Genomic DNA, 27,614 nt, shown 5'->3' on the forward strand with positions numbered 1-27,614 from the left:
TACAATATTTTTTTTCATGAGAAAGACTATATAAAATAAAACGAACAGAAATTAATTTGAAAAACTTTTTCAAAAGACAAGTTTTCCAAATAAAAGTAAAGAGCTAAATTAAGCCAAGAATGCGCAAAAAAACTAAGTCAAATAATCTTCCAAGCGTAAACCTATACAAATCACTATCAATAAATAAATTACAGTAAATTACAAAAGAAATTACAATAAATAGCCGAGTCAAACTCAAAACGAGCAAAAATTAATATGAGTAGGGCTGATATCCTCTATGCGGTGTCAAGACCAGAACATAATTTGCGCTTTACTAAAAAAAAAGCGTTTGGAATGTTTTCACCTTTCTTACTTACATAAATAAAAAATTATCAAAACCTTAACGAAGAAATGACATTAGGCTATATGTCAATTTAACTGATAATCTACGCTCATACAATCTACGGGTCCATAATGAGTAATGAGTTGCTATATCACATTTTATCCAATTGTTCTCATTAATTGATGCAGGGCCAGTCTGATATGTTTCTTTCTGTATTAATTTCAAAGTTAAGAGACTAAGTCTTATCTCGAATTTTAAAATAAACGTCACTAGAGCATTGCTTGTTTCTAATTTTCACCAGGATGATGATAAGTACATTATCTTTATGAAAGCCTGTTGTAATAAAAGTGTCCAGACCAGAACCTGATTTCGTATAGGTCTAATTAAAAATCTTTGCTATTCTATAATAAAATATCAAGAACTGCATGCAAGTAGTTGATGCGCTAGAAAGGCAATACATACAGAAGTAGTGAGGCCTCAGCAATTTTAAAGAGAATCCTATCCCTGCTTCTTAAGAAAACCCAATCCATGGATTCAATGAGAGCCCTATTTTGACATTCCATGACAGCCAGTAGGTCAATGTTATGTCATAGGGAGTGTTTTCTGAGAGATGAGGGTGTCTTAATGTCAACAATATGGGAATGTTTCCTAGGAGATGCAGGTGTCTGTTACGTAAAAAGTAGGGTTTACTTTGGTTGTCATGTAATAGAGTTTGTTTACTTTCGAGTGCTATATATTAGGGGTTTGACTGTTACGTAATAGGACATGATAGAGTTGACTAGTCAAGCAGGGAAGTTTCTTTAAGAAGTTTTCCTTCAAGACGTTTTTCAAGACGTTTTAAGACATCCCAAGACGTGTTTTAAGATATTTCTCTTCAAGACGTTTCAAGACACCCCAAGACGTTTTCTAAAACATTTTTCTTCAAGACATTTTTCCAAGACGTTTCAAGACATACCAGGACGTTTTCTAAGACATCTTTTCTTCAAGGTGATTTTCTTTATGATTTCTTTAGTTCTTACGTTATAGGGGAATGTCTACCTATGGTAAGGATGACGCATTCACACGTGAATTATTTTTTCAACCCCCTTCCCCACGGGGGATCCCCGCTTGTAACTGAGGAGGACCCACACGCACGTTTTTCCTAGTGACGGTGCACACATGGGATGTTACATAATACTTTAAGAGATTTCATTTTTTAATGCATTTTTCTCAGGGAATCTTTATATTCTAACGATTTTATATTCTCATTAGGATTTGAAAGGACATTTCTATCCAACGTGATGGTGCCCTGGATAGCTGAACCAGCAATCTATTTTCATTATTCTGATTCAGGAAATAGATTCTACGAAATAACCTATTTCACGTAAGGAGAATCCCCTGTTCACTCATACAAGAATGATTAAGCTATTGATTACGTGTTCGCATATGATTGCAATAACTGACATGCAGGGTGGAACATTCAAACATTTCAAGTACACCTGCTTGTTGAGTAATGCTTTAGAGAGTTTTATCAAATAAAATTGGTATCAGTGATGAAATAAAAGTGAGAGTACCATTATGGCTAGAATATGCTACGCCTTCATACATGATCAAAAGTTTTTCCTTTTCTTCTTTACTATACAGAATTTTACACTTATATTAAAGGGCATTCCTGAATGTATATACCTATGTACATGGGCTACAAGATGCTTAAATTGCATTAGAGTAATGTACTAAAGTTCTATCGTGGATCATTAAATCTAAAGGATACAAACTTTTGTACATACAAATTTTATTAATAAGAAAGTTTACAAAGCATTATTAAAACACAGCAAAAGCAGTTAAAACTCAACAACAGAAAAAAAACAAAGCATGATAGAAATATAAGCAAAAAAGCATGAATTAAAGAAATAGGGGGCGGGGGGAGGGGTCCTAGCAATCGATTCCAGAGGAAGAGGGGGATATTTTGTACATACAAATTTTGTAAAGAATTACAAAGCATTATTAAAACACACAAAAAGCAGTTAAAATTCAACAACGGAAAATAAAAAACCTGAAAAAAACCTGAAATAGGATAAAATATAAGTAAAAATAACCATGAATTTAAGAACGGTGGAAGTTCTAGAAACCAATTCCAGATTGGGTGGCTTATTATTGGAATTAAATTTAATCCATATTAAGAAGTATTTCTTAGCGCTTTTAATGAAAATTCCACGTTTTCTTGAGCCAAGGCAATACATATTCACGCCACCGTAACAATATGTGGTTAGCCAACTCTAGCAAGCAACTCTAGAGGGGGGGGAGATGGTTGTTATTAGAAACAAGTTTAATCCATATTAAGAGCTATTTCTGAGAACTTCTAATGAGAATTCCATGCTTCCTTGAGCCAATGCTTTGTATATTCGCGCCACTGTGACAATATTTGGGTATCCCCCTCCTAGCAATCAATTAAAGAGGGGGGGGGTTGTTATTAGAGATAAATTTAACCAACATTAAGTGAGAGATCTTAATGAAATTCCATCATTTCTTTTAACTGACTGATAGATTTCAAAACGCCTGAAGAACAGATTACATGTTAATGCCTCATCCTTAACATAAGTAGGCATTCCCCTATTACACAAGAACTAAGGAAATCATGAAACTTCTTGAACAAAATGTCTTAGAAAATGTCTTGAAACGTTTCGAAGAGAAATTTCCTAAGAAATATATTGGGATGTCTTGAAACGTCTTGAAGAAAAATGTCTTAAAAAGACTTCCCTGCTTAACTAGTGAACTTCAACATGTCCTAATGCGCAACAGTCAAATCCCTATTATGTAAAAACCAAAAGTAAACAAGCCCTATTACATTAAAACCAAATTAAACCCTCCCTATTACATATCAGGCACCTGCATCTCTTAGAAAACGTTCCCTATGACGTAACATACTCCTGTTGGCTGCCATGGAATGACAAAATAGGGCTCTCAGAGAATCCAGGGTTAAGGTTCCCTTTAAAAGCATGAATAGAGTTCCCTTTAAGATTGTTGAGACCTCACTACATACTCTAGTTCTTTTTGAATTCTTTGTTTTTGTTACGAAAATGGTTACTTGGTTACTTAGGTTACTTGATTTCAAATAACCACGAAGTGCCCAGTGAAAAAAGAAAAGTCTGCGAATCAATATTGCTTGAAGCTTCAGTGATGGTATGTGTCAAGTATGTTTTGGAACGTAGGCACTTCGAAAGACGGGGAAGGATTTGTTAGACGTTTTCCACAGGAATTGTTACCCGTCTGGCTGACCGTATTTCAAATAATAAGTTGTATGAAAAATTTGGTTATATCTACCTTTCTGTGGCTATAAGGATAGATAGGTTGAAATGGCTAGGACACTCTCTGGAAATGAAAGATGACGGGTCGCCAAAGATCTTCCTTTTCAGCTACCCATCTAGGGCCACAGAACTAGCAGATTGTCCACAAATGGGATGGGAAGAGGTAGTAAGAAATGACTTGAAGGAAATTGAGGCTTCTTTGGAGTGTGTAAAGAGGCTAGTTTTCAATAGATTGTAACGGCTAAGGAGTATGTGCACCTGTCTTGGCCTCAGGTGACTGGTTGCGGTAGTGAGTTGTAATTAGTAGTAATTGTACTAGTGGTAGTAGTGGTAGTAGTAGTAGTAGTATTAGTAGTAGTATTAATAGTAATACTTGTAATAGTAGTAGTAGTGGTATAGTAACAGTAGTAGTAGTCGTAGCAGTATTAGTAGTAGCAGTAGTAGTGGTAGTAATAGTAGTGAGTTTTAGGAAGGGTTTTAGGAAAATCTTAGTTAAACTACTGTGCAAGAAAGGTGACATGAGTTAGGGTCGTAATTACCGTGGCATTAGTCTGTTCTCTGTAGGTAGCAAATTACTTAGTAATATGATACTCTTTAGACTGAGAGATGCTGTAGACAGAGAAGAACAGAAGTTTTAAGAGGAGAACAGTGCGGTTTTCGAAAAGGTAGAGGATGTGTCTACCAAGCGCTCACTCTTATGCAGTGCTTCCATTGTCCCCGAATTTTCGGGGATTTCCCCGAAAATTGAGAAAAATCCCCGAAAAAAAAAGTCGTTCCCCGAATCCCCGAAAACTCCCCGAAAATCTTTCTTTTCCCATGATCTACCCGAAATAGAATTAGTGGAAGGCTCACTGTTCGTTCCAAATTTTCAATATTGTTCTGCAACTTTATACTATGGTACGCTGGCGAACGTATGATATTGAAAAATATAAAACGGAATTGAGCTTATAGTTTGGAAATTCAAATCTTCTAAGCATTGGAAAGTTCAAAATTAACCGGTTGGATATAATATCTTCTGCTTCAAGTTATAATCATCTCGTGAGTATTGGGGATTCTTCGTATTTTCTTGATTATTTTACCATACTTACACTTTAGACAATTGTGATTGCAGCTGAATGCTTCAGTTACCTAACCAGGGTCTACCTGGTCCCACCCAAAATTTCCATCCCCCCTACTCTCAAACTCTATTTGGAATCCTCACTAAAGGACAAAGTGTAACAATATATACGCAAGCACCAAATGTTAGGTGCTTTGGAAGAAAAAGGGAGGTATATTGTATATCAGTACTATTGCAGAGTCCTTCAGTGTTATAAGTCCCAGGAATATGAACACACTCAAAAAGAATGTAGAGCTAAAGAGTCTGACTGACTCTTTAGCTGAACCTGATATGCTGAAACTGATCCAGTTATGTGAGACTAACCAGATCAAATTGCCGAAAATCGTAATCTGTGATCCTACGGAGGTCCCAACTACGCCTGATGAATTGAATGCTATTGTTACTCAAAAAGTGACAAAAACTTCCAATAATTTGAAGGACTTTATTGAAAGTGAGAAAAAAGCCCTTGCAGCTGAGAAACTTGCTACATCCATGAATCAATTAGTCACTTCACCTGCCAAGCCTTCCTATGCAGTTATTCTCAAGAAGCCCCCCTAGAATTCCAATGCCTGAAGAAACCTTAAAAATTGTATCGTGGAACATCAATGTGTAAGTTCTACCGAGACATCACCTACTGTCTGAACTTTGCTTGCGGTTTGACGTGGTGGGTCTTCAGGAACACTTCTTGTCAAGCGATAGTTGTCAACTGTTGGAGTTCACGTCTTCTCATAATCTGTTTTTTCACCATGATAAGTCCACTCGCGGTAGGCCTTCAGGTGGTTTGGCCCTGATGATACGGAAAGAGCTACTTGGTAATCTAGTTGCTAAGTCTGATAGTTTCCTTGTGGTTGAAGTTTCGAATGTGGTCATATTCGTCGTTTATTTTCCTACTAATTACCGTAATGATATGTCTGAGAGAAAGTTCTCTCTCACATGTACATCTATTGCCAAGCTAGTATTAAAATATGAATATGAATGCCTAAGTTGTCTCCTGTTTGGTGACTTTAACTGTGAACTGTCTGACCCTGAAAACAATAGATCTCAGATCTTGCTCCATGCTTGTCCAAGTCTCACCTATGTTGGAAATGATCGTGATTTTACGTACATCCATCAATCTGGTTCCGTGTCTCAGTTGGACTATTTCTATTGTTCTTCTATGATTAAACCCACCTCTAATACTACGGTTCTTCTTGATTACTCCATATCCGACCACATGCCGATCTGTAATTCTTTTCAAGTAAAGCCCTTGCCGCAAACTTCACCCACAAATTACCCACCTAAATGATTGTTCAGCCTCAACTGGGAAGCAGCTAACATCGATTCCTACCAGAGTTCATGTGACTACATACTGTCGAAGATCCGGATTCCTTTCGCACTTCTCTGTTGTCCGAATATGACAGTAGAATCAGAAAAAACCATCCTACTAAACATTTACTGTTCTGAGATAACGCATGCTATCCATACAGCTGAGAAAACTGCAGCTCCGGTCCGCAATATTCGCCACGGCACGGAAGTGCATAACTGGCGGAATAATCCTAATCTCCTGGCCGCATGTGATTCAGCAAAATTCTCGCTACATTTATGGGTAGATTGTGGGAAGCCGCGCTCTGGAGTAGTCAACGCTGTTCGTATTTACACGAAACGTAAATTTCCCAAAGCCATCGCAGAGCATAAGGCTAACGAAATTGCCCGTACCAGCGAGATTGTCGATAATTCGCCTCTTGCTTTGTGGCATCTTCGATCTAAGAACAAATCTTCCAATGGCCCGCCCTGCATGCCAGAAAAAGACTGGTGCGACTACTTCAGAAACCAATTTTCAGCCCCTAATTCCTACCTAGATAACACCTTTTGCCAGGCCCTCGATAAGGAGTTTCAGTTTGCAGTTAAGGATATAGGTGTCCTGGTCACTCCGTCCTTGATGCGTTCCAAAATTGATAAGGTAAAAAAAAAAGAAATCTAAGGGCATCGATGGTATATCTGGTACCCATTTAAGCTTTGCCAGCAATCTTCTCCTGGAGCGATATTTCAAATGATTTTCGTTACTGGCATCGTTCCAGACAGCTTTGGTGTTGGGTTGGTCCATCCTATTCTAAAAAAAGGTAAACAGCTGACCAATGCGCTTCATATCTGCCGATCACTGTTTCAACTACTTTTTGTAAGCTATTTGAATCCCTTATTTTTGATGAAATTGCACTTGGATGCACTACTCCGGACGACCAGTTCGGTTTCAAAAAGCACTCAGGACGGGAACACGTTCACAGCGTTCTTGCAAATCTTTTTATTGATGCAGATAAAAATGGTGATCTTCTCGTCTTTGGAGCACTTGATGTTAGTAGAGCCTTCGATTCTGGCATCCATGGCCATATCCTGCTCAAAGCCCTTCAGCGAGGTGTTTCCTCTTGCATCATTTCCCCTGTTTACAGTATGTACAATAAGCTCTCGGCTGTTATCCTGATCCTCTCTCCGTCCGGCAGTTTTCCTTCTAAAGAAATGCAGAGTGTCAAGAAAGGCGTACGTCAAGGTGGCAAAACTTCTCCATCACTGTTTAATAACGCTATTATCGAAGTACAGCAAGTAATAAAGCCGTCGTGCTTTTTCCGTGGGATTAATCTTTTGCTGCTGAACTTTGCTGATGACATTCTTCATGTTTCTCGTTCGATATCTTTATTTCAAAAAAATTACGACTCACTTGCAGCGGCATACTAGTAGATCGGACTTTCCTTCAACGAATTTAAAACAGAACTTCTTTTCTTCAATGGTTCAAAAAATGAGCTTTCAATTAACCTCTCCGTTAAAATTGGCGACACTCTGATTAAGCCTTGTGAGTCCTTTACGTATCTTGGCCTTCCTATTTCTTCTACATTGAAGGACACACGCTCAGCACTGACAAACCGTCACTGTTCCCATCTACGAGCGTCTTACGGATTACTTGGTGCCAATAAGTATCGTTTCAACCGTCCTCTCCTTGCCCGGCTATACAATGCTTTTACTACCCCCCATCTGCTTGCTCTGGTTCCCTTCTGAAAAATATTCAAAGCTACCGAAAAGAAAGCCATTTGCAGCGCATTTCACAGATATGATAAGTTTCTCCTGCGTCTCCCTTTGTGGGACAGCAATGGCGGCATCTCCAGGAAACATAAGGTCACCAACCCTTCCATGGCCACAGAGAGAAGAATCTCCAAATTCAGTACCAATATTTTAAGAGCCAACTACCCCTGGACTAGTGATATTTTATAATATTTGAAGTGGAAGTGTATTTAAATTTTTGTGCTTTTCTTTCTTTTTCTTTTATATACTCCGTCTTTTCCGTTTTTGACGGGTAATAAATTAACAATAATAATAACTACATGTGTGCACTGCAATTTTCTAACGTTACAGCAGAACGCTTGTTCAGGGCCCTCAAAGATTTGAAAACAGATAAACGAAACTGTTTGGCGACAATATCGGTTGCTTGTAGTCTTCAGACCAAAGTGGGAATGAAGAGCCTCAATCTCAGTTCCTCTTCTCTTGTCCTTGACCGTGAAATGACGAAGCTTCTGTCAAATGTTAAGGCTTCTGAAACTGTTGAAGAAGCAGCTACTCTTATTTCTAGTTTTGTGGCCCCTTAGGTCGTAGGTAGTGTGCTTAGTTTAGCTGATATTGAGCCTCTTCGTGGCAATTTTCAATGACATATTCTTTTTTGTATAATTGAATATAATTGAAACTTGAAGGCTTTATTATTTCCTGTACAAACAAGGTTTGTTGCAAATACATGTTTGATCATTCGAAAAATTCTTTTGGCTTTCCCATCCCAAAATACTCCCTTTTTGGTGCAGAATAAATTGAAAAAGCTGATTTCCACTCTAGGATTTAAGCAGGCCTAAGTGTTTGAAGCTAGGTAGAACCGCTGGACCGAAAAGGCTTTTGAAACACCAGTCAAGAAAATAAAACCTGTATATATTTTCAACCAATCAGAGAAAAAACGGATTGGCCAGGTATCCTAAACAAAATTCTTTTTATTTATTTTAAGTTTATCTTTTTAAACCGAATCTTACGCGTGGGGACCTTTATGGTATTTGTCCGGGATAAATTTTTAACGGTATTGAATTATCTAGACGATTTTTCCTGGGAGAGGAATAATTTTTCTGTGGAGATGGAGCTGGATTTCCTGGCATTTTTAAAAAACTGTTTGAAATAAAATAAAAGATTTTTTTCCGTCTGAAAGTACGCCCAAGGAGCAACATTAAAATGAACAAAAAAATATTATATATATAAAGGGGATAGCCCCCTTTTTCTTTGCGCTTAAGTTCAGATTTAGTCCCGATTCTGTAAGTACAACTTCCAAAACAATTGAAAAATGAGAAGCTTAAGTACTAAAAAACTTCAGCATGAATAGTTGGGCGTTTAAAAGGGGACAGTCCTCTCACTATGTTATCGTTTCTATTCGTTTTAATTTTTAATTCTGTTCCTTGCTTTCAGGTGATTTTAAAAAATTAAATTTCTGGTGTAAGTTCATGTTTGCTTGCCGAAGAATATTCATTAATTTCGAGAAATCATTGCAAATGTTATTGCTTTGTATGAGATTATTGCCTTTCTATAGGCTACTTTATTTTCGTCGTCTTTCTGAAAATAAATGACATAAAAATCTCGTTTTCGGGCTATGGGAATAAAGCAGCAAAGATAATATAGAACCTAAAGCAACAAAATTGCAGTGTCATTCAGCCTATTTTTTTTAATTTATTTAAAAATGGCTCTGAGGTTTTGTCCGCAATACCAGCAAAAATTGTTTTTGGCTATGGGTTCCAATCCTGTACCCTAGCTCTAGAACCTATTCTGTTAAAAACTAGATTTAGTACGCGGATCCAAGCCCTACTTGAGCCTGAAAACGAAGCTATAACCAATTTTGGCTCCCAAATTTTGTAACAAAAGTCCATTTTGAACTTGCCCCCGAAAATTCCCCGAATCTTGAAGACTTGTCCCCGAAAACTCCCCGAATTTTTTAAACTTGTCCCCGAATTTTGAGATTCGAGAGTGGAAGCCCTGCTCTTATGTTAATAATTGAAAAATGCCTTCGTTGTCAAACACCTTTGGTCCTCAGTCTTATATATTATGAACAAGCATTCAATTCTGTTGATAGTAGAGCTTTAGCAAAGATCTTATCCCATTTGTCTGGTATACCAAGAAAACTAGGCCACGTTTTATGGATGAAGGATGACAGATTTGCCGAAGATTGTCCTTTTTGGTCAACCATCTGGAACTAACCAGAAAGCAGGTCGTCCTCGTTTGGGGTGGGAGGATGTCATAAATAAAAATTTAAAGGAAATGGAAACTTTCTGGGAGGTTTTAAAGAGGGAGGCCCTGAATAGATTGGGCTGGAGGAGGAAGGTGCGTAGTTGTGTTGGCCTCAGGTGGCTTGGTGCTGCGGCGAGTTATTAGTTGTAGTAGTATAGTAGTAGTAGTAGTAGTAGTAGTAGTAGTAGTAGTAGTAGTAGTAGTAGTAGTAGTAGTAGTAGTAGTAGTAGTAGTAGTAGTAGTAGTAGTAGTAGTAGTAGTAGTAGTAGTAGTAGCAGTAGTAGAAGTAGTAGCAGTAGTAGTAACAGCAGTTCAGCTTTTAGCTGTTTTAAAGTTGAAATATACCATCACCACCTGTTAATTTTTGGCTAGAGACATCAATCAACATCTCCCTTGCTCTCTGAGAAAAAAATATCAAAAATACAGTCTTAAATATAAGTCGCAGAAGTTCATCATTTGATAAAATTGGTAAAAAACAACTGATTCAAAATAAATAAGAAAAATATCAATATTTCTAGTCTTGGCACTAACCGAGCGAGCATCACCACTGACATTTTGAATTATATTTCAGCGGCAAGCTAGCTTACAGACAAACATGATTGATGAGCAATGTGTTAAGTGTTAAGAATTCAACATAAATGATGCTTGATTGAAACTTCAGTGTAAGAAAATGCAAATAAGCTATTAGTGACATGATAAGAGATAAAGTTCTTTTGGGAAGGGAGGATTAAATGGTGACGCAGTGGATGTTTATTTAGTAGGATTCCAGTGATGCAGAAAGATTCTAGCAAAAGCTGAACAATCAATAACTTTTAACTAATGGATGGGAATGAAAGTCTCAGAAGACTAAGAAAAATCAACCTTCTCTTTTACTTCTGTTTCTTTGTACTTGTTTGTTATGGTAGGAATATTGATACTTTAGTGTCGTAACGGTCAAATCGATGATTGTATGTTTTGTATGTTTGTATATCAAAGTTGGAAAAGTGTTCAATATTAATTAAGTATCTTTTAGACATTGGCTTATCTATGTCCATAAGCTAAGCTTCATAGTTCACCTTAAATAAGGTAAGCATTTTTCGATTTTACGGTAGTCCACGTGAAAACGTGGAAAATTGCATATTTGATCTGTAGTTCAATAATTCTTTGTTGTAGTTTTCATAATTTTGTTGCTACAGTATTATATTTTCATCATATTTTGTTTTATTTTCATTAGCAGTTTAAACAGCAAGATGTTCTATAATCTCTGAGAAACATTCTCTTCTTTTCAATTTAGCTTAGGCTATAACCTGAGATAAATAGTTTTAATTTCTCTTTGGAGGGAGAGGAGGGGGATGAAAAGCTAATAAAACCCTGATATTCCAATTGATAATGTTTACGTCATTTTCCACGTTTTCGCACTTTTAAAAGGATTTTTGAACCCCAAAAGGATTTATTGTTCTGTTTGCTCTCCAAATAACAGCCTATACCAGTGTTTCCAGTGTCATTATTCCTAATGTTGTTCTTTCTTATCAGTATGATAAATAATTTATGCTAAAAAATACTACTTTTGTACTTCATTCGTTTTGTTTGTCTTTTAGGTTATTGAAAGCCGCCAAGCAAATGTTTCACCTTGCGACGATTTTTGGACTTATTCTTGTGGTGGATGGTTAGAACATAATCCTTTGCCTACTACAACTACTCACTGGAATGTTTACGAAAACCTAATACACACTGGTGAGAAAGTTTTAAAATCTCCAAAATTGTATTAGATGAAAAATTTCGTTTACAACTTGTTTAAGCGACCTGAAAAGACTCCATAATCAAATTATAAGGCATTTTTCTTTTTTTTAAGAAAGACTATAAGGCAATTAATTGTTAAAATACGGGCAAACCTTTTCATTAAAATAACCTTTAAAAAGTTTTCTGATAAAACAAAATAAAGAGCGATGTTTTAACGTAGAAAGAGCTGAAATGAATTCAATTAATAAGTCAACCTCAAACTTAAACGAATTGAAAATCACCCTGAATAAGAATGGAAAATGCTCTCTTCCCAAAACTTCTTAAAGTTTATAGGGAAATACTTGCACTTTACTAAAAATTATGCCTGTTTTGAATCCACCTGTTTGTCGAAACACCAAAAAAGGCAATCGAGATCTTCTGGCAAAAAATGTGAAATTCCACATTTTTGTAGATAGGAGATTGAAACTTCTACAATAAGGTTTTCTGATACGCTGAATCTGATAGTGTGGGTTTTGTAAAGATTGTATGACTTTTAGGGGGTATTTTCCCCTATTTTCTAAAATGAGGCAAACTTTCTCAGGCTCCTAACTTTTGATGGGTATAACTGATCTTGATGAAACTTATGCATTTAAAATCAACATTAAAATGCGATTCTTTTGATGTAACTATTGGTATCAAAATTCCATTTTTTAGAGTTTCGGTTACTATTGAGCCGGGTCGCTCCTAACTACAGTTCGTTACCACGAACTGTTGGATAGTAATACAAAAAAACTTACTTTTCAAAATAAATTCATTTACGGTTTTCAATTTGCTTTTATTAGTTTAAAAGGGCACCTTTTGTCCCCATTTTTTCCTTATGATTGTATTTCATCGTGGAAAATCAGTGCATAAAGATAAGTTCGAAACTAAACATATGTTATGTTGAAAGCAATCTGTTTAGATTGTTGAAGCAGCATTTAGAATTGGATAGGGCCCTTCATCCCTGTTTACCTTCATTTTAACTGTCAAGCCAGTTGGAAATAAAGGTTTCAGATATTGTAGTCCCAATTTGGTAGAATCTAATACTGTGTGTCTACGTAAAATAGTTTGCGAAATGAATGAATTTTTTAAAGTTTTGAGAGTTTAAGGTGTAAAAGTTAGGTTTAGTTAATGCTAACAAGACTAAGCTGTCTAGACTAGGAATAACTGAGGAGAATAGGCAATCTTGTGGAACGAGCAATTCCCGGCTGCCGCGTGCACACCTCGTATGATGGAAAAATCAAATTGTTCAGGAGACGATAAAAACTGACTTGTGGGTGTAATCTTTAGATAAAAATACCATAAACTTCCATGTGACTCAGAAAAAGTATTTTATACGCAGATATATATATTTTAACTACCATAAGCAATTTGAAATTGTATAAACAGCTCATACGAGGTGTGTGCGGCTCCAATTGGCTTTATACAAGGTGTGATAACCAACTTTTTTCAAAAATGCAAAATATACGAGGTGTGCATAAGTTCAACGCAGAAAGGATAAACTGTTTCCTGGTGTGCATAGGTTCTAAAGGGTTGAAAATCTCTTTGTAAGTTGGGTCTGCTATAATAACATTGTAGGCTATTGGCTAAAGATTTAAGATGGATTATTTTTATTTAAAAAAAAAATCATTCTGAGCGTGCTAGGAAAACGAAAATTGCTTACAATTGAATATAATCAAGATGGATCACTTAACTTTAACACCCTTGTAGATAGCATGAGTATATTTTGGCAACTCAGCCAGTAATTTCATGAGGTCATTTACCTTACATGCACCAAGTCTTTATTTAGGACCAAGTCAGTTAATCTTTGCATGTTTTACTCGGTAAGGATTACCGCTAGTATCCTTCATTTCAGATGCATACACGTTTGGAATGTAAATGTCTCTATCTTTGCATCCGGTTTTTACCTACCGTATACACTGTCAAACTCAAATTTGTGTGTGTCCTTTTTCCAGATACTTCTATATTACTGTACTCTGAGTATAATAGACAAATTGCATCAGAAAGAGTTCTGTTCCTGTTCTGATTTGAACATCCTTCGCTCCACATAATTATTGTCTCAGCCTTTGATATGACCGTAGTAGGTGTTCTAACCTGTAAATAATACACGAAAAAATTCGGATGCATTGGACTGCCCTCCAGTTTCGTCCCATACTATACGTCACAATTTATAAGATTGTAAGAAGTCCAAATAAATACAACACGATTCCGTTTGCAGTAAACTGACGACCCTTACGTTCGGACAAAGTAACTTTGAGTTAAGGTCATGAGTTGTCACCACGAAGCCTCCTGAACTCCCTTTGGCTTTGTTTTGTCACTGTTTTTCATTTGTACTCCTCTTGTTTCTTTATTAGGTGATCAGAATACTCCGTATTTTTAGCTCTATTTTTCAGAGCGTAAACTGTCAGAGCCTGACAATTCGGATTTAGGGCAAACCGTTCGACAGAACATGGAGTTGCAGCTCTTTTATTGGAAATAAATGATTGTTTAGATGATTATTTCCATGTGGCTACTGTTTTCTATGATAAAAAAAAGCATTTGACACTTTAAATAATGGAATTCTTCTTGAAAAAATGATAAATTCCGGCACAAGAGGGAAAGGATTACAAATTATTAAATCATACCTGTGCGGACGCAAAATCACAGTAGATGTCTGTGGAAAAATGACTAATTTAAAAAGTCTTATTGATATTGGTGTCCCCAAAGGCTCGGTATTAGGTCCACTTTTATTTTTGATTTATATTAATGATCTTCCACGAGGTTTGCATGGGAATATTAGCCATGCAATTTTATTTGCAGTTGATACAGCTATAACAGTTAAAGCTAGGGATTCATCGACATTGGTCGAAAATCTGACTATAAGTGTTACCTCAGTAAATCGATGGTTTGTTTCCAATAATCTATTACCAAATTTTACAAAAACTAATTTCACGGTTTTTGGTCGTTCAAAACGTGCCACTCGAGAGATTTCTTGTCAGGAGCTTCAGGTTGGTGATCAAAAAATTTGTAGGGTCCAATCATATCGTTATTTAGGAGTTTTTCTTGATCCCCTTTTGTCATTTCATAATCATATTGAGTATTTAAGATTAAAACTTGCTCAAAATATTGGGTCGATTTATCGTTTGAAGAATATTTTTCTTTTACCATTTTAAAATAATTTACCACTCTCTAATTACTTTTTATTTGAATTACTGCTCAGTTGTATATCTTAGTACATTTTGGAAGAATATAAAACCCTTACAGGTACTACAATATAGGGCAATATGAATACTTGGAAATTTCTTGCATCAACCTTCAAAACTTGAAAATGTTTCGGAAACTAAAACACTATTCCTCTTCTTAAATTTGTTAAGTTTAAATGATATACGAGTATTAAATACTTCCATATGGCATTTTCAAATCCAAAATTCTAAAAATTATTTCTATGACAAATCTCTGTTAATTTTACTTCCTCGTTCGGATTATTGGAGGTCTGGGATGTACCGAATTCCTTTTGTAAGTTCCGAAAGGTCAAGGTTTTCTATTAGGTACCAAATACCCTTTATTGCTAACAATTCTGTTTGATCCATCCCAAAAATCTCAACTAAATTTAAAAAAGCAAATATTGAAGATTGTTTGCTAAAATTTTGATTATTCACCATTGATGATGGAAAATTAAATTATTTGATCTTCTTATTTGTGTGTTTTTGTTTTTGTGTCCCTGTGTCTGGGATGGCCTCCCACGCCCCTCCTGCCCGATATTTATTTATTTACTTATCCTTGCTACTTCTCCATTATGAGTTTTTTTTCAATTTTGTTTGTCTTTTGCCGTGTTATATTTTGGAATCATTATTACGATGAGATGTTGATGTTTTTTCTATGTTTTTACACTGTCCCAGCCCTACGAGCTCGGCTCTCTGTTGGGGCATAATATTGTTTTTGTATTTTTTAAGTTGAATAAAGAAAAAGTTGAAGTTGAAGTTGACGTTGATCTTCAGAAGGTTTAGGAGGACGGTAGACTAACTCTTAATAGTGGTGATTTCTGCCTTTTTTTTTTATTTTCACTTGGTTATTCGTTTAGTTCATTTTCGCTTTAAGATCCATATATCCATCCCTAGTAGCATCTTTTACCATTGTTTTATACCATTTCCATTTTAGTTTCGATTCTTTCTTAGTTTTCATTTATTATTCGTACCAATTTCTGTTCATTTTAAGGTTGGACTATTAAAATTAATTTATATTTTGATACGGTTTTAAGTTTTAATATGGTTTTTCACTTTTCTTTTAAATTTCTTTGGGAAACATTTTTTTTTACCCAATAATTAGAAAAAGCTGCCGTTATATGCTTCTGACTGAGCAGAGAATGTTGTGTCATAAATCTAATTCTTTTCGTAAATTTAGTTTAACTAACAGTACTTTTCAGCAGCGCTTGGAATCTCTGGGGACTGAAGTTCCAACCAGCCAGACGTAAGGCCTTCCATCTCAAAGATTGGCAACTCTTTGTATAAATACAGCTTAAAAACTGACTTAAGTTTCCTTCTTTTGGCCTCAGCGGGTTATTTACTGCGAAGATTCTTATGGCACTTGGTATTAACCAAGTGACATATAGCGATCGCAAATTCTATCGGTCTGTCGGTCTGTCTGTCTGTCGGTCTTTCCCTTTTTTGCTACTTTAGGCACTTCCAGGTAAGCTAGGACGATAAAATTTGGCGGGCGTATCAGCGACCAGACTAGATTAAATTAGAAATAGTCATTTTTCCGATTCGACCATCTAGGGGGGGAGAGTGGGGGGCTGGTTAATTTGGAAAAAAAAAGAAAAAATGAAGTATTTTTAACTTACGAACGGGTGATGGGATCTTAATGAAATTTGATTTTTGGAAGGATATCGTCCCTCAGAGCTCTTATTTTAAATCCTGACCAGATCCAGTGACACTGGGGGGAGTTGGAGGGGAGAACCTAAAATCTTGGAAAACACTTAGAGTGGAGTGATCAGGATGAAACTTGGTGGGAAAAATAAGCAGAAGTCCTAGATACGCTATTGACATGATCGGAACGGATCTGCTCTGTTTGGGGGAGTTGGGGGCGGAGGGTTAATTCTGAAAAATTAGAAAGAAAAGAGATACTTTTAACTTACGAAGGAGTGATTAGATATTAATGAAATTTGAAGTTTGGAAGAATATCGTGGCTCAGAGCTCTTATTTTAAATCCTGACTGGATCTAGTGACATTGGGGGAATTGAGTGAGCGGGGAACCTAAAATCATGGAAAATGCTTAGAGAGGAGGGATCGGGATAAAACTTGGTGGGAAAAATAAGCACAACTCCTAGATACGTGATTGACATAATCAGAACGGATCTGCTCTCCTTGGGAGAGTTGGGGGGGGGGGGTTAATTCAAAAAAATTAGAAAAAAGAGGTATTTTTAACTTATGAAAGAGTGATCGTATCTTAATGAAATTTCATATTTAGAAGGATCTCGAAACTCAGATTTCTTATTTTAAATCCCGATTGGATCCAGTGTCATTAGGGGGGGGGCGGAAATCTTGGAAAACGCTTAAAGCGGAGAGATCAGGATGAAACTTGGTGGAAAGAATAAACACAAGTCCAAGACAGGTGACTGACATAACCGGACCGGATCCACTCTCTTTGGTGGAGCTGGGGGGGGGGAATAATTCGAAAAAATTTGAAAAACGAGTTATTTGTAACTTACGAACGGGTGATCAGATCTTAAATCTGATATATAGAAGGATCTTGTGCTTTAGAACTCTCATTTTACGACCAAGTCGAGTGACATTGAAGGGAGTTAGAGGAGGAAACCGGAATTCTCGGGAAAAGTGAAAATCGAGGTATCTTACGAATGGGTGATCGGATCTTAATGAAACTTGATATATAGAAGAATCTTATGTCTCACATTTTCAATTCGAATTGGATCTGGGGACATAGAGGGCTGGAGGGGGGAAACAGAAATCTTGGAAACCGGAAATCTCGGAAAACGCTTATAAATGTCGTAGATTCGTGATTGACGTAACCGGACTGGATCCGCTCTCTTTGGGGGAGTTATGGGGTGGGGTTCAGTGATTTGGCGAGTTTGGTGCTTCTCGACGTGCTAGGATGATGAAAATTGGTAGGCGTGTCAGGGAGCTGCACAAATTGACTTGATAAAGTCGTTTAGCCCGATTCGACTATCTGAGGGGTTGAAGGGAGAGGAAGAATTAGAAAAATTGAGATATTTTAACTTACGAGTGGGTGATCGGATCGTAATGACTTTTGATAATAAAAGGTCCTTGTGACTCAGAGCTCTTATTTTAAATCCCGACCAGCATTAAGCCTCTGATTTTCTTTTTAAAGCAATCTATTGATTCTTAGAATTTTGCTAGACCTCATAGCATATGAGCTCTTGGCTCTTCCGACCTCGTCATAAGTGCCAAATGAACTCTTAGCTCTTGTTTTAGTAGTAGTGGTAATAGCAGTGCACACGAATCAGAACCATTTCTAAGTTCTGGTCGTATATTGGCGTCCGCTTTTTGTTACTAATACAAGTAATTTCTGTTTCAGCAAAAGATCGAATAAGACGGATAATTGCAACAAATCCTCATCCAACACGTGTAGATAGTGTGGCATGGAAAGTTAAATATTTTTATGATTCGTGTACTGCTTTAGAGCATCTGGTGGTTCCTGAACAAAAACTCTTAAGGATAATCGACCAAATGGGTGAGAAACAATTCTGTTAATATTGCAGGAAAACTTTAATTCTTAAATCATGAAAACTGGCATTAATAGTCCCTTATTTTTGCTATGGGATCAGAGATACGTGTACTTTTCTATTTCAATTTTTGCATTCCATGATTTTCAACTTTTAAGACATGTTAAAAAGATTTTAAATCATAAACAAATAGCTAGTATAACAAAGCATAAGTCTTTGAATTGCAGATGATTTGTAACCATAATTCAGCATATTTCAGAAAATGTATCAATTAAGGTCATATTTTCGATTTTAGTGTGACTTATCTCATTTAATTATTATATAGGCTGTCCAGCATGAAATCATACGAATTTTGTTGTGTTTAAAGTCAGATGCAAGGTCATGTCTGTGATTCTTTTGAGAAGGAGGGAGGGTAAAACAAAACTTGAAAAAATGCATGGAAAATTTCTTTATATACATTTTTGTTATGTTTTTATGAGTGGGAGAAACATTTCGGGGATGGGTGTTCTAACACCCCTACCCTCCTCCTGATACGACCTTGGTCAGATAAATTATATGTCGTTAGCAACCGAGGTGTATTGCTTTTAAACGTCTTTAAAACGACTAGATGCCTCATTTCTAGTTTACTGTGAAAGAAGAATTGTTATTGAGCCGAATCAAAATTTGGTTTGCGCAAAAAAAATCATTATTTCATATTTTGTGTTTGTGTATTTTGGCTCAGACAAACATTCCTTAAACATAACTTTTACAAAGGTGACACAATCTCTGTTGCACTTCCGATACTGGGCAATCCAATTTACTTCAATAAGTATCGACATAAGAATAGGGGCTAAAGGCTCCTCCTTGCCATTTAGAAGTCATGGGCTGTTTCGTTTAGTGCTTTGATAAGGAACTTCATATTTGGTTTTCAGAGATTAAAAATACCGTCTCCTTTAATTATAAAACTCACTTTTCCTTCGGACAACTTTCTTAATGTTTTTACCAAGCAAGCAACGTAAAAGCTTTGCTTTTACGTTTTTAACGACAATAGTTTATCTCAATTGAAGAAAAAGACCACATGAGGATTCTTTAGGACTGCAATAAAAAAAAACAACAAAAAACTATTGTCTCAGAAACATTTTCCGTGTCAGCATTTAGGACAGCCACTTTTCTTGTCTTTGGAGAAATTGAAGCTTCAGACAATTTAAAGATGAAATAGCACCAGTTGACGCTTTCTCCCTAGAACATCAATTTTGAGTGCTATTCATGGTTTCATCATTAAGTAATTAAAATCTGCTTCCTAAGGCCTCCTTGATTTTTTGGACATTAAGACTTACCTATCAAAGCAGCCCTACTATAGATGAAACCAAGAATTTTCCCCAGACTGGGGGGGGAGGGTTGCGGATGAAAGGGCTGCGAAGATTTTGCTCGGGTTCTTGATAGATTTTAGTCCCCTCAGTGACTTGAAGTGCCAAAACTTTTGGGCAGATTTGGGACAAAATAAGTTTGACCCTTCTCTTACGCCTTCTTAAGTTGTAATTTGAAATCCACATGACCCCCGTCCTTAAAAAAGTGCAAGCAAACTTCAGCTTAGCCTACAAAGCCCTTTGCAAGATATTGTCGATACAGTTTTTTAATAGCCTGGGCCATAAAATCAGGGCCTATAATCAGGGCCTATAATCAGGGCCAGTATTATCTTCATTATCTTCAGCTTCAGAGAACCCCAAAAGCGAGCCTACAAGTTCACTAGTCTCTGCTACTTGGTTTCCTTTTCTTCTTACTGTTCTTGTTCAGCTCAGCAAACTTCTGGTAAACAGAAGGATGGGCATCTTGAAATCAAGGTGATTTTTTGTTTTAATGCTCCTGTTGTAGCCCTAAGAGAATAAAGGAAATATTTGCATTACGATTTCTGTATTCTTGGTTCCTGCTTTAAGTAAAGTTAACCGGTAAATATATGACTGTTCATATTATTGACTTACCAATAAAGTGAGCATACCACTCGATGCCGTTTTTATGCTCTTTACGAATAAAATAATCACTACTATCGCAAAATTCATATTTAAGCAGTTTTTGAGATCTTAAAAATGACGAATTTTCAATTAAAGAATGAGTTATCGGTAGTTTTCGACAAAATAACACCACAATTTCTCAGTGTCAAAATTATTAATAATAAGGTTAGGTTAGATTAGGTCAAAGAGTGTTTAAATTTGAATTTGCATTAGAAGCGATTATTATATTCGTAAAGAGCATAAAAAAGGCATCGAGTGGTATGCTCACTTTATTAGTGGGTCAATAATATGAACAGTCATATATTTACCAGTTAATCAATTCTTATCTTTGTTTCATTCTTCTTTTGGAGTACTTCCTGGATTACTTTTATCAATGCGACAAAAGACAAATTTAATAAATAAAGAAAAGAAAATTCGAAATAAACTAACTAGAAAACATACTGTAGTAAGCTCTGTCAAACTCACCTTGAGATGTTTGTGGAAATTTGTTGTTGCATGCATGTGACCCTTCAGAATCTTGTTTGGACAGTTTTTGCTTGTGGTGGATACTGCGCCATCCTTCTGAATTTTCCCATTTATCACAAAAAACTTCCCGTTCAATATATATGGTAGTTCCGCCATGATAGCATCCTTTTTTGAAATTTCGTGCCGGGCCGGGAGCCGCTGTTCTCAAAGACTCAAATCCATTCATCCACTAATATATAGGCATTTCAGTTTGTTGCATCGGCCCTGCGTCATGCCAGTATAATTTTTCTGTATCATGAAGAAAGTACCTGAGTGCTTAAGTACCCTTAAGTACTTCAATTTTTACTTAAGTATAAGTGTTAAGTACTTTAGAAATTTTTTACTTAAGTAGAGTAAAGTACTCAAATTTTCGACTTAAGTAACTACTTAAGTACTTTTACTTAAGTATTTCCCAACACTCGTCCCCAGTAACATATTTATCAGACTTTTTGAATATTTTGAAAAAAATAGCTTTCACAAAATGTGGGTAAAATACTGCTGTTTTTTGGCTGCCTTCAATTACATTTTACTCTTAAAAGTGGTGCAAGGACTTTCAAATTCTAAATAAATTAGCTTCTTCTAAATGCCTTGCAACCAATCCTTGCATACGAATTGGCCGATGAAAACAAAATACATTGAGGGGAGATGGCTCTTTATTTAGGCATTACAAGAGCACTTTCTCTGACAACAGTACCAAGAACGCCATCCCAGTTTGAAAAGATGCCTGCATAAGATAAAAAAAAAGAGAACCCATAAGCAAAACTGCTCTAAAATCACCATTTTTCGAGCAAAAACGCGCCGGAACCCCCTTTTAAAAACGAAAGATTTATTTTTAAAATGTGCTGATTTTTAGAACTTAATTTTTTTAATGGATTTTAATAAATTTCATGCAATCTAATAAGTACCCATTTGATAAATACCCCCTTTCTGGCAATAAAGCTCCAAGATTTTTATGTCATCATTCACTCGTCAATCAAGTAGGATGTTTATAGTTTGCAGGGAAAATATTATTTGCTCGTTATATATATCATTTGATTTGATTAGGTTAGAGTTTTGTCTCGTCTAAACTGTGTCGTCTGATCAATTGTTAAAATAGGCATATTCTGGTCAATTCCGTCCTAAATTTGAAGTACATCGTTTAATGCTCATTTAAAGCTTCTAAGTTATGTTCTTTCTATTCATAGGGGGTTACTCCCTTGCAGGGATTACGGAAACTAATTTTCTAATTAGGAATCGTCCGTATGGATAAATTTCTGGACAACTGCTAATACAATAAGCATTTATGCTTGGAAGAACCAGAAAAGAAAGATTATATATGATACTTTATTTGCATGGGGTGTATTATATCAGTCATCATTCAATTATATGACAGTCTTGAGTTTCTGTGTCCTTGATTGTTCTGTTAGATAAATAATTTGAGGTGTTGATGCCCAAATCTCAGGTTAAAACCAGAGCTGCCATTTGTTAGAGTTTTCAGATTTTGGGAAAAATTTATAGCAACATAAGAAAACAAACAAACTAAACTGATAGGGTTTATATCTTCTGTCCTTATGCCTACAAATTTTTCAAAGGTAGACATTGAAACAATTTAAGAAGTGTTTAAGTTTCTTTACCACGGTGGCGTTACACCTAAGGGTGGAAAAATAAGAGAGACGATCAGAGTAGAATAGGAAAACTTCAGTTGTGCTTTTATTCAACTCAGTACTAGGTGGAAGGGTAAAAGATCCAAATAAATTCAAAATCGTATATTAGAGACGATAATAATGAATGCATCTTACATAGAATATACCTCGTGATCACTGAAGAAAGAAGCGGAAGATACGCTACTTATGACTTGCAATGTCGTAAGAAAAGAGCTAGAACTTAGATTAGCTTCATGCCACGAAAATGATATAAGAAACTTTGAGATATCTTAGGTGGCAGCTGAAGAGGAGACGCTAAACAGATATGAATGAGGGGATTGTTTTTTTTTTTTTTATGGCTTTACGGTGCCATTGTTTATTAGAGCAAAATTGACAGCTGTAAACCCAAAACTGATCTAACTTCGTATATTTAACCAATCGAAATTCCCATGGCTGATAAGAAAATAAGAGTCCAAGCGCTTGCAAAAGTCTCTCAGCGCATTGAAGCTTTGCAAAAAAGCAAAATATTCACTTAGTGAGAAAATCTACATATTGAAAACTATTGACATTAGAATATACCGAGCAATACCATCTACAGAAGAATAAAATGCATCGAAATGAATAAAAATTCAAGCCGGTCATTTTGAAAAAAAAACAAAAACATTATTTTGAATGCATATCAAGTATCCATGATCAATGCTGTATTTGTATTTTGATAGTACAGTGGATTTGAAAATTATTTTATGGTCATTGTGTAAGCTTGCGCTACTACATTTGTCCAAATGTTTAATGCGACATTGAAAAAAAAGCAGGCACTTCAGCCTTTGTGATAGTTAAGAGTTTTAGCTGTTTTCGTTGCTGTTAAGTTTTTCTCTTTGGCAATGCTGCCTGACCTCCCTTGTCCTGTAATTTAATTTGAAAATATTCAATTTCTCACCAGTCTGTCTTCACAACACTATTTTGTGTTTTTCTTTGACTTTACTTTGAAAACCCAGATAATTACATACGGCTAAAACCAGAGTGTTACCTTCTTCCAAGTTTGATAGATGCTTACTCAAACTGATTCAAAGAGAGCAAGTGTTCTTTTTTTTGGAAATAAGTATGTGTAAAATTGTAGAAAAAAGACAAATTATTGTATGCATATTTATTCATTGCTACTGGAAATCAAATCTTCTAATTTCAAAGTAAGTTTTAAGTGGTTTCCGAAGAATTTCAGTTTTTGTAGCTGAATGCAAAGCACAAGCGTTTATTTTCTGCTTCTTAGAAAATCCCCCTATGAAATATAGGCTTGCCAGAAAGAAAGTCCTAAAACTTGGAGATTTGATATTGCATATTTCAGGGGGTTATTTGTTGACTTACTTACACGGTCAAATGTCATTAACAGAGCTAATGTCTTGGCTACTAACCAAAGTTGCGATGTGTGATAATTTTAAAAATTTCGTTAAATAATCGAGTTTTTGTAGCAAAGCCATCATCCTAATGGCTATTATTGAAACTTCTAATGATCCAGAATAGCAGCAACTGATAGCGTTTGCTTTCAGTTATTGTGACTTTTTCCCATGGGGTCATCATTTTTGTTAGCGGTGGGGTCTTGCGTCTCCTAAGGCCTTGTAATTCTTGTAATTTTTGTTAATTCTTGTATTTTTGTAATTCTGCCAATGAAGCTTCGTCAAAATAGGGCCTTTTGATTTTCTGCTACATCAACAAAAATTTTTTTTCTCATTGATCTACGATATCAAGATATTCCATGATATTGATTGACCGCTGATCACCCTGAACAATTTCAAATTAATTTTTCTGCAAGTGAAAAAACCTAATATTTTGCCAAATTCTCTAGTTGGCAAAACTGCCAACTTCTCTAGTTAGCAAAATTGCCAACTTCTCTAGAATAAAGGTGTTTTCTAGGGAATTTCATAAGGATACCTTTGTTCTCATATCCCTTTAATTTTACTTTCCTTTTTCAAAAGTAAGTTCTAATTTTATTTCGTTATAGGAAATTTTCATTCATTTAAAAAAAAAATTCAAACTTTAAAATGTACGGTCTTTCTAGAATTATACTTTAACATCAGCTATAGAAAAAATTGATCCGTCAATCTTTCTTTTGAACTATTTTTTTGTAAAGCATTATCGGTTATGATTAAATAATAAAGCTGATCAATTCCAAGCCGACATAAGAAAACGGAAGAACTTTGTAAGTTTTTTAATACTTAATTCTTTTATTGACAAGAACTGTTGAAAGTAATAGCCATTTCTTGTTTAACGATCAAGATTACGTTTAAATGTTAAAAATTTACTATTAAAATGCCAACTTTATTATTTTAGGTGTTATTATTATTAACAATATTTCTTTCACGGCTATCAAGTTGGAGCTTCAAGTTAATGACTAGCAGTAATTATAGAGGACAGGTCTAGATAAAACCAATTTCTATTGTTTTATTTTGCTTAGCCTACGGAGCCTATATTTTCACTAAAAGTTAGGTTTCCTTTTTCTAACATCGATTTGAGATTCTTTTTATTAGTCATTTGGTTTGAATTGATTGATACATGTTTTTAGGTCATTTCTAAGAAAACGTGGGTGTTTGACGACGAAGAATGGAAAAACCGTTCATTGACATTCTCAGTAGGTTATGCAAAAATACAAATAAAAAGATAGAGATATGAACAGAAGTACTAGTTTCTACTTGGGCTCTTCTGTTTAACTGCTTCCATACATATTAGTACCGATAGATTGGATATAAAAGCAGAGGCTTTTATATCAAATCTTCCCTTTCAAGTAGCCATCAGGGAGTAATGCTACTAACCATGTAGAAAGACTGAGCTGATTTTTAGATGTAATGAACCGGTGTATCTAATTAGAAACTGACCTATTTCTAGAATATATATGGTGGTCAAAATATTCTCAAGTCGTGACAGAAATATAAATTCTGTTTCGGTGCCTTAAATGTTAAAAGCGAGCATGAGGGAAATAAAAGCAACAGATTACAGCTACTAGTTTATTATGCTAAATCTTACGTCACACGGACGACTTTCTGGGAAAAAGCAATGGTGATGTAATGTTACAAAAAGTGAAATAGCATCTCTTAGCATTAACAATGCTATTGACATGGGCACTATGTTGTGCTTAACGCTTATCATCAGGGAACTTCACCTGTCTAGGGGCCTTCACTTTGGACATTGTTGAAATTGAGGATATAGCCAAGAATGACAAAGTAACAAGAATTCTTTCGTTTTTATGGCACTTTGTATTAACCAAGTGACATATAACAATCCCAAATTCTGTCGGTCTGTCTGTCGGTCTGTTTGTTGGTCCCGGTTTTGCTACTTTAGGCACTTCCAGGTAAGCTAGGACAATTAAATTTGGCAGGCGTATCAGGGACCGGACCAGATTAAATTGTAAATAGTTGCTTTTCTGATTTGACCATCTGGGGAAATCTAAGATCTTGGAAAAAACTTAGAGTGGAGGGATCGGGATGAAACTTGGTGGGAAAAATAAGCACAAGTCCTATATACATGATTGACGTAACCGGAACGGATCCGCTCTCTTTGGGGTAGTTGGGGGGGATTAATTCTGAAAAAACTATAAAAAATGAGGTATTTTTAACTTACGAACGGATGATCGGATCTCAATGAAATTTGATATTTAGAAGGATATCGTGTCTCAAAGCTCTTATTTTAAATCCCAACTGGATCTGGTGACATGGGGGGGAAGTTTGGGATGGGGAAACGTAAAATCATGGAACACGCTTAGATTGGAGGGATCGGGATGAAACTTGGTGGGAAAAATAAGCAGAAGTCTTAGATACGTGATTTACGTAATTGGAACGGATCCGCTCTATTGGGGGGGGGGATTAATTCTGAAAAATTAAAAAAATGACGTATTTTTAACTTACGAAGGAGTGATCGGATCTTCATGAAACTTCATATTTAGAAGGACCTCATAACTCAGATCTCTTATTTTAAATCTCAACCAGATCCAGCGTCATTGGGGGGGGGGGCAGTTCCGGGGACCGAAAATCTTAGAAAATACTTAAAGCGGAGAGATCAGGATGAAACTAGATGGGAAGAATAAAAACTTGTCTAAGATACGCGACTGACATAACTGGACAGGATCTGCTCTCTGGTGGAGTTGGGGGGGGGGGTAATTTTGAAAATTGAAAATTCTAATTTTGAAAATTCTAAATTTGATATTTAGAAGGATCTTTTGCTTTAAAGCTCTAATTTTAAAGTCTGACCAGATCCTGTGACATTGGGGGGAGTTGGAGGGGGAAACCGGAATTCTTGGAAAACGTGAAAATTGGGGTATTTTTATCTTACGAATAGGTGATCGGATTCTAATGAAATTTGATATTTAGAAGGAATTCATGTCTCAGGTATTTGAAATCCCGACCAGATCTTTTGTAATTGGGGAGAGTTGGAGGGGGAAATCTTGGACAACACTTGGAGTGGAGGAATCGGGATGAAGCTTGGTGGATAGAATAACCAAATGTCCTCAATACGTGATTGACGTAACCGTACTGGATTCGCTCTCTTTGGGGGGTTCAGTGATTTGGCGAGTTTGGTGCTTCTGGACGTGCTAGTACGATGAAAATCGGTAGGCGTGTCAGGGAGCTGCACAAATTGACTTGATAAAGTCGCTTTCCCAGATTCGACCATCTGGGGGGCTAAAGGGAGAGGAAAAATTAGAAAACATTAGGTATTTATAACTTACGAGTGGATGATCGGATCTTAATGAATTTTGATATTTAGAAGGGCATCGTGACTCAGAGCTCTTATTTTAAATCCTGACCGGCATTGAGCCTCTGATTTTCTTTGTAGATCAATCTATTGATTCTTAAAATTTTGTTAGAGCTGATACCATATGAGCTCTTGGGTCCTAGCTCTTCATGCCCCGTCACAAATGCCATATGAGCTCTTAGCTCTTGTTACAGTATACTAGCATTAGGAGTATTAATATTTTGAAAAAGTTGCGAGATTTATTAGTTATAACGTGTGACCCTCCTTTTTTTAATAAGTCATGTTTTGTTCCAATTCAGTTTTTTTTTTTTTTTTTTTTTTTTTTTTTTTTTTTTTTTGGCTTGATGGCTTAAACTGTGGTAAATTTTTTAATAAAA

General features: G+C 35.9%; 1 protein-coding gene across 7 annotated transcripts in view; it reads left to right on the forward strand.

Annotated features, from left to right (window-relative positions):
• LOC136039368 (endothelin-converting enzyme 1-like) overlaps window positions 1–27,614 on the forward strand; it is a 223,018-nt gene that overhangs the window by 79,084 nt on the left and 116,320 nt on the right. For all 7 annotated transcript variants that reach the window (XM_065723039.1, XM_065723038.1, XM_065723043.1 and 4 more), the window contains 2 exons: window positions 11,551–11,686; window positions 18,242–18,397. In XM_065723039.1, the coding sequence (XP_065579111.1) occupies window positions 11,551–11,686; window positions 18,242–18,397 (292 nt within the window). The remainder of the gene's footprint in view (window positions 1–11,550; window positions 11,687–18,241; window positions 18,398–27,614) is intronic.

Source organism: Artemia franciscana, chromosome 19 (genome assembly GCF_032884065.1).
Source record: "Artemia franciscana chromosome 19, ASM3288406v1, whole genome shotgun sequence".
Taxonomy (NCBI): domain Eukaryota; kingdom Metazoa; phylum Arthropoda; class Branchiopoda; order Anostraca; family Artemiidae; genus Artemia; species Artemia franciscana.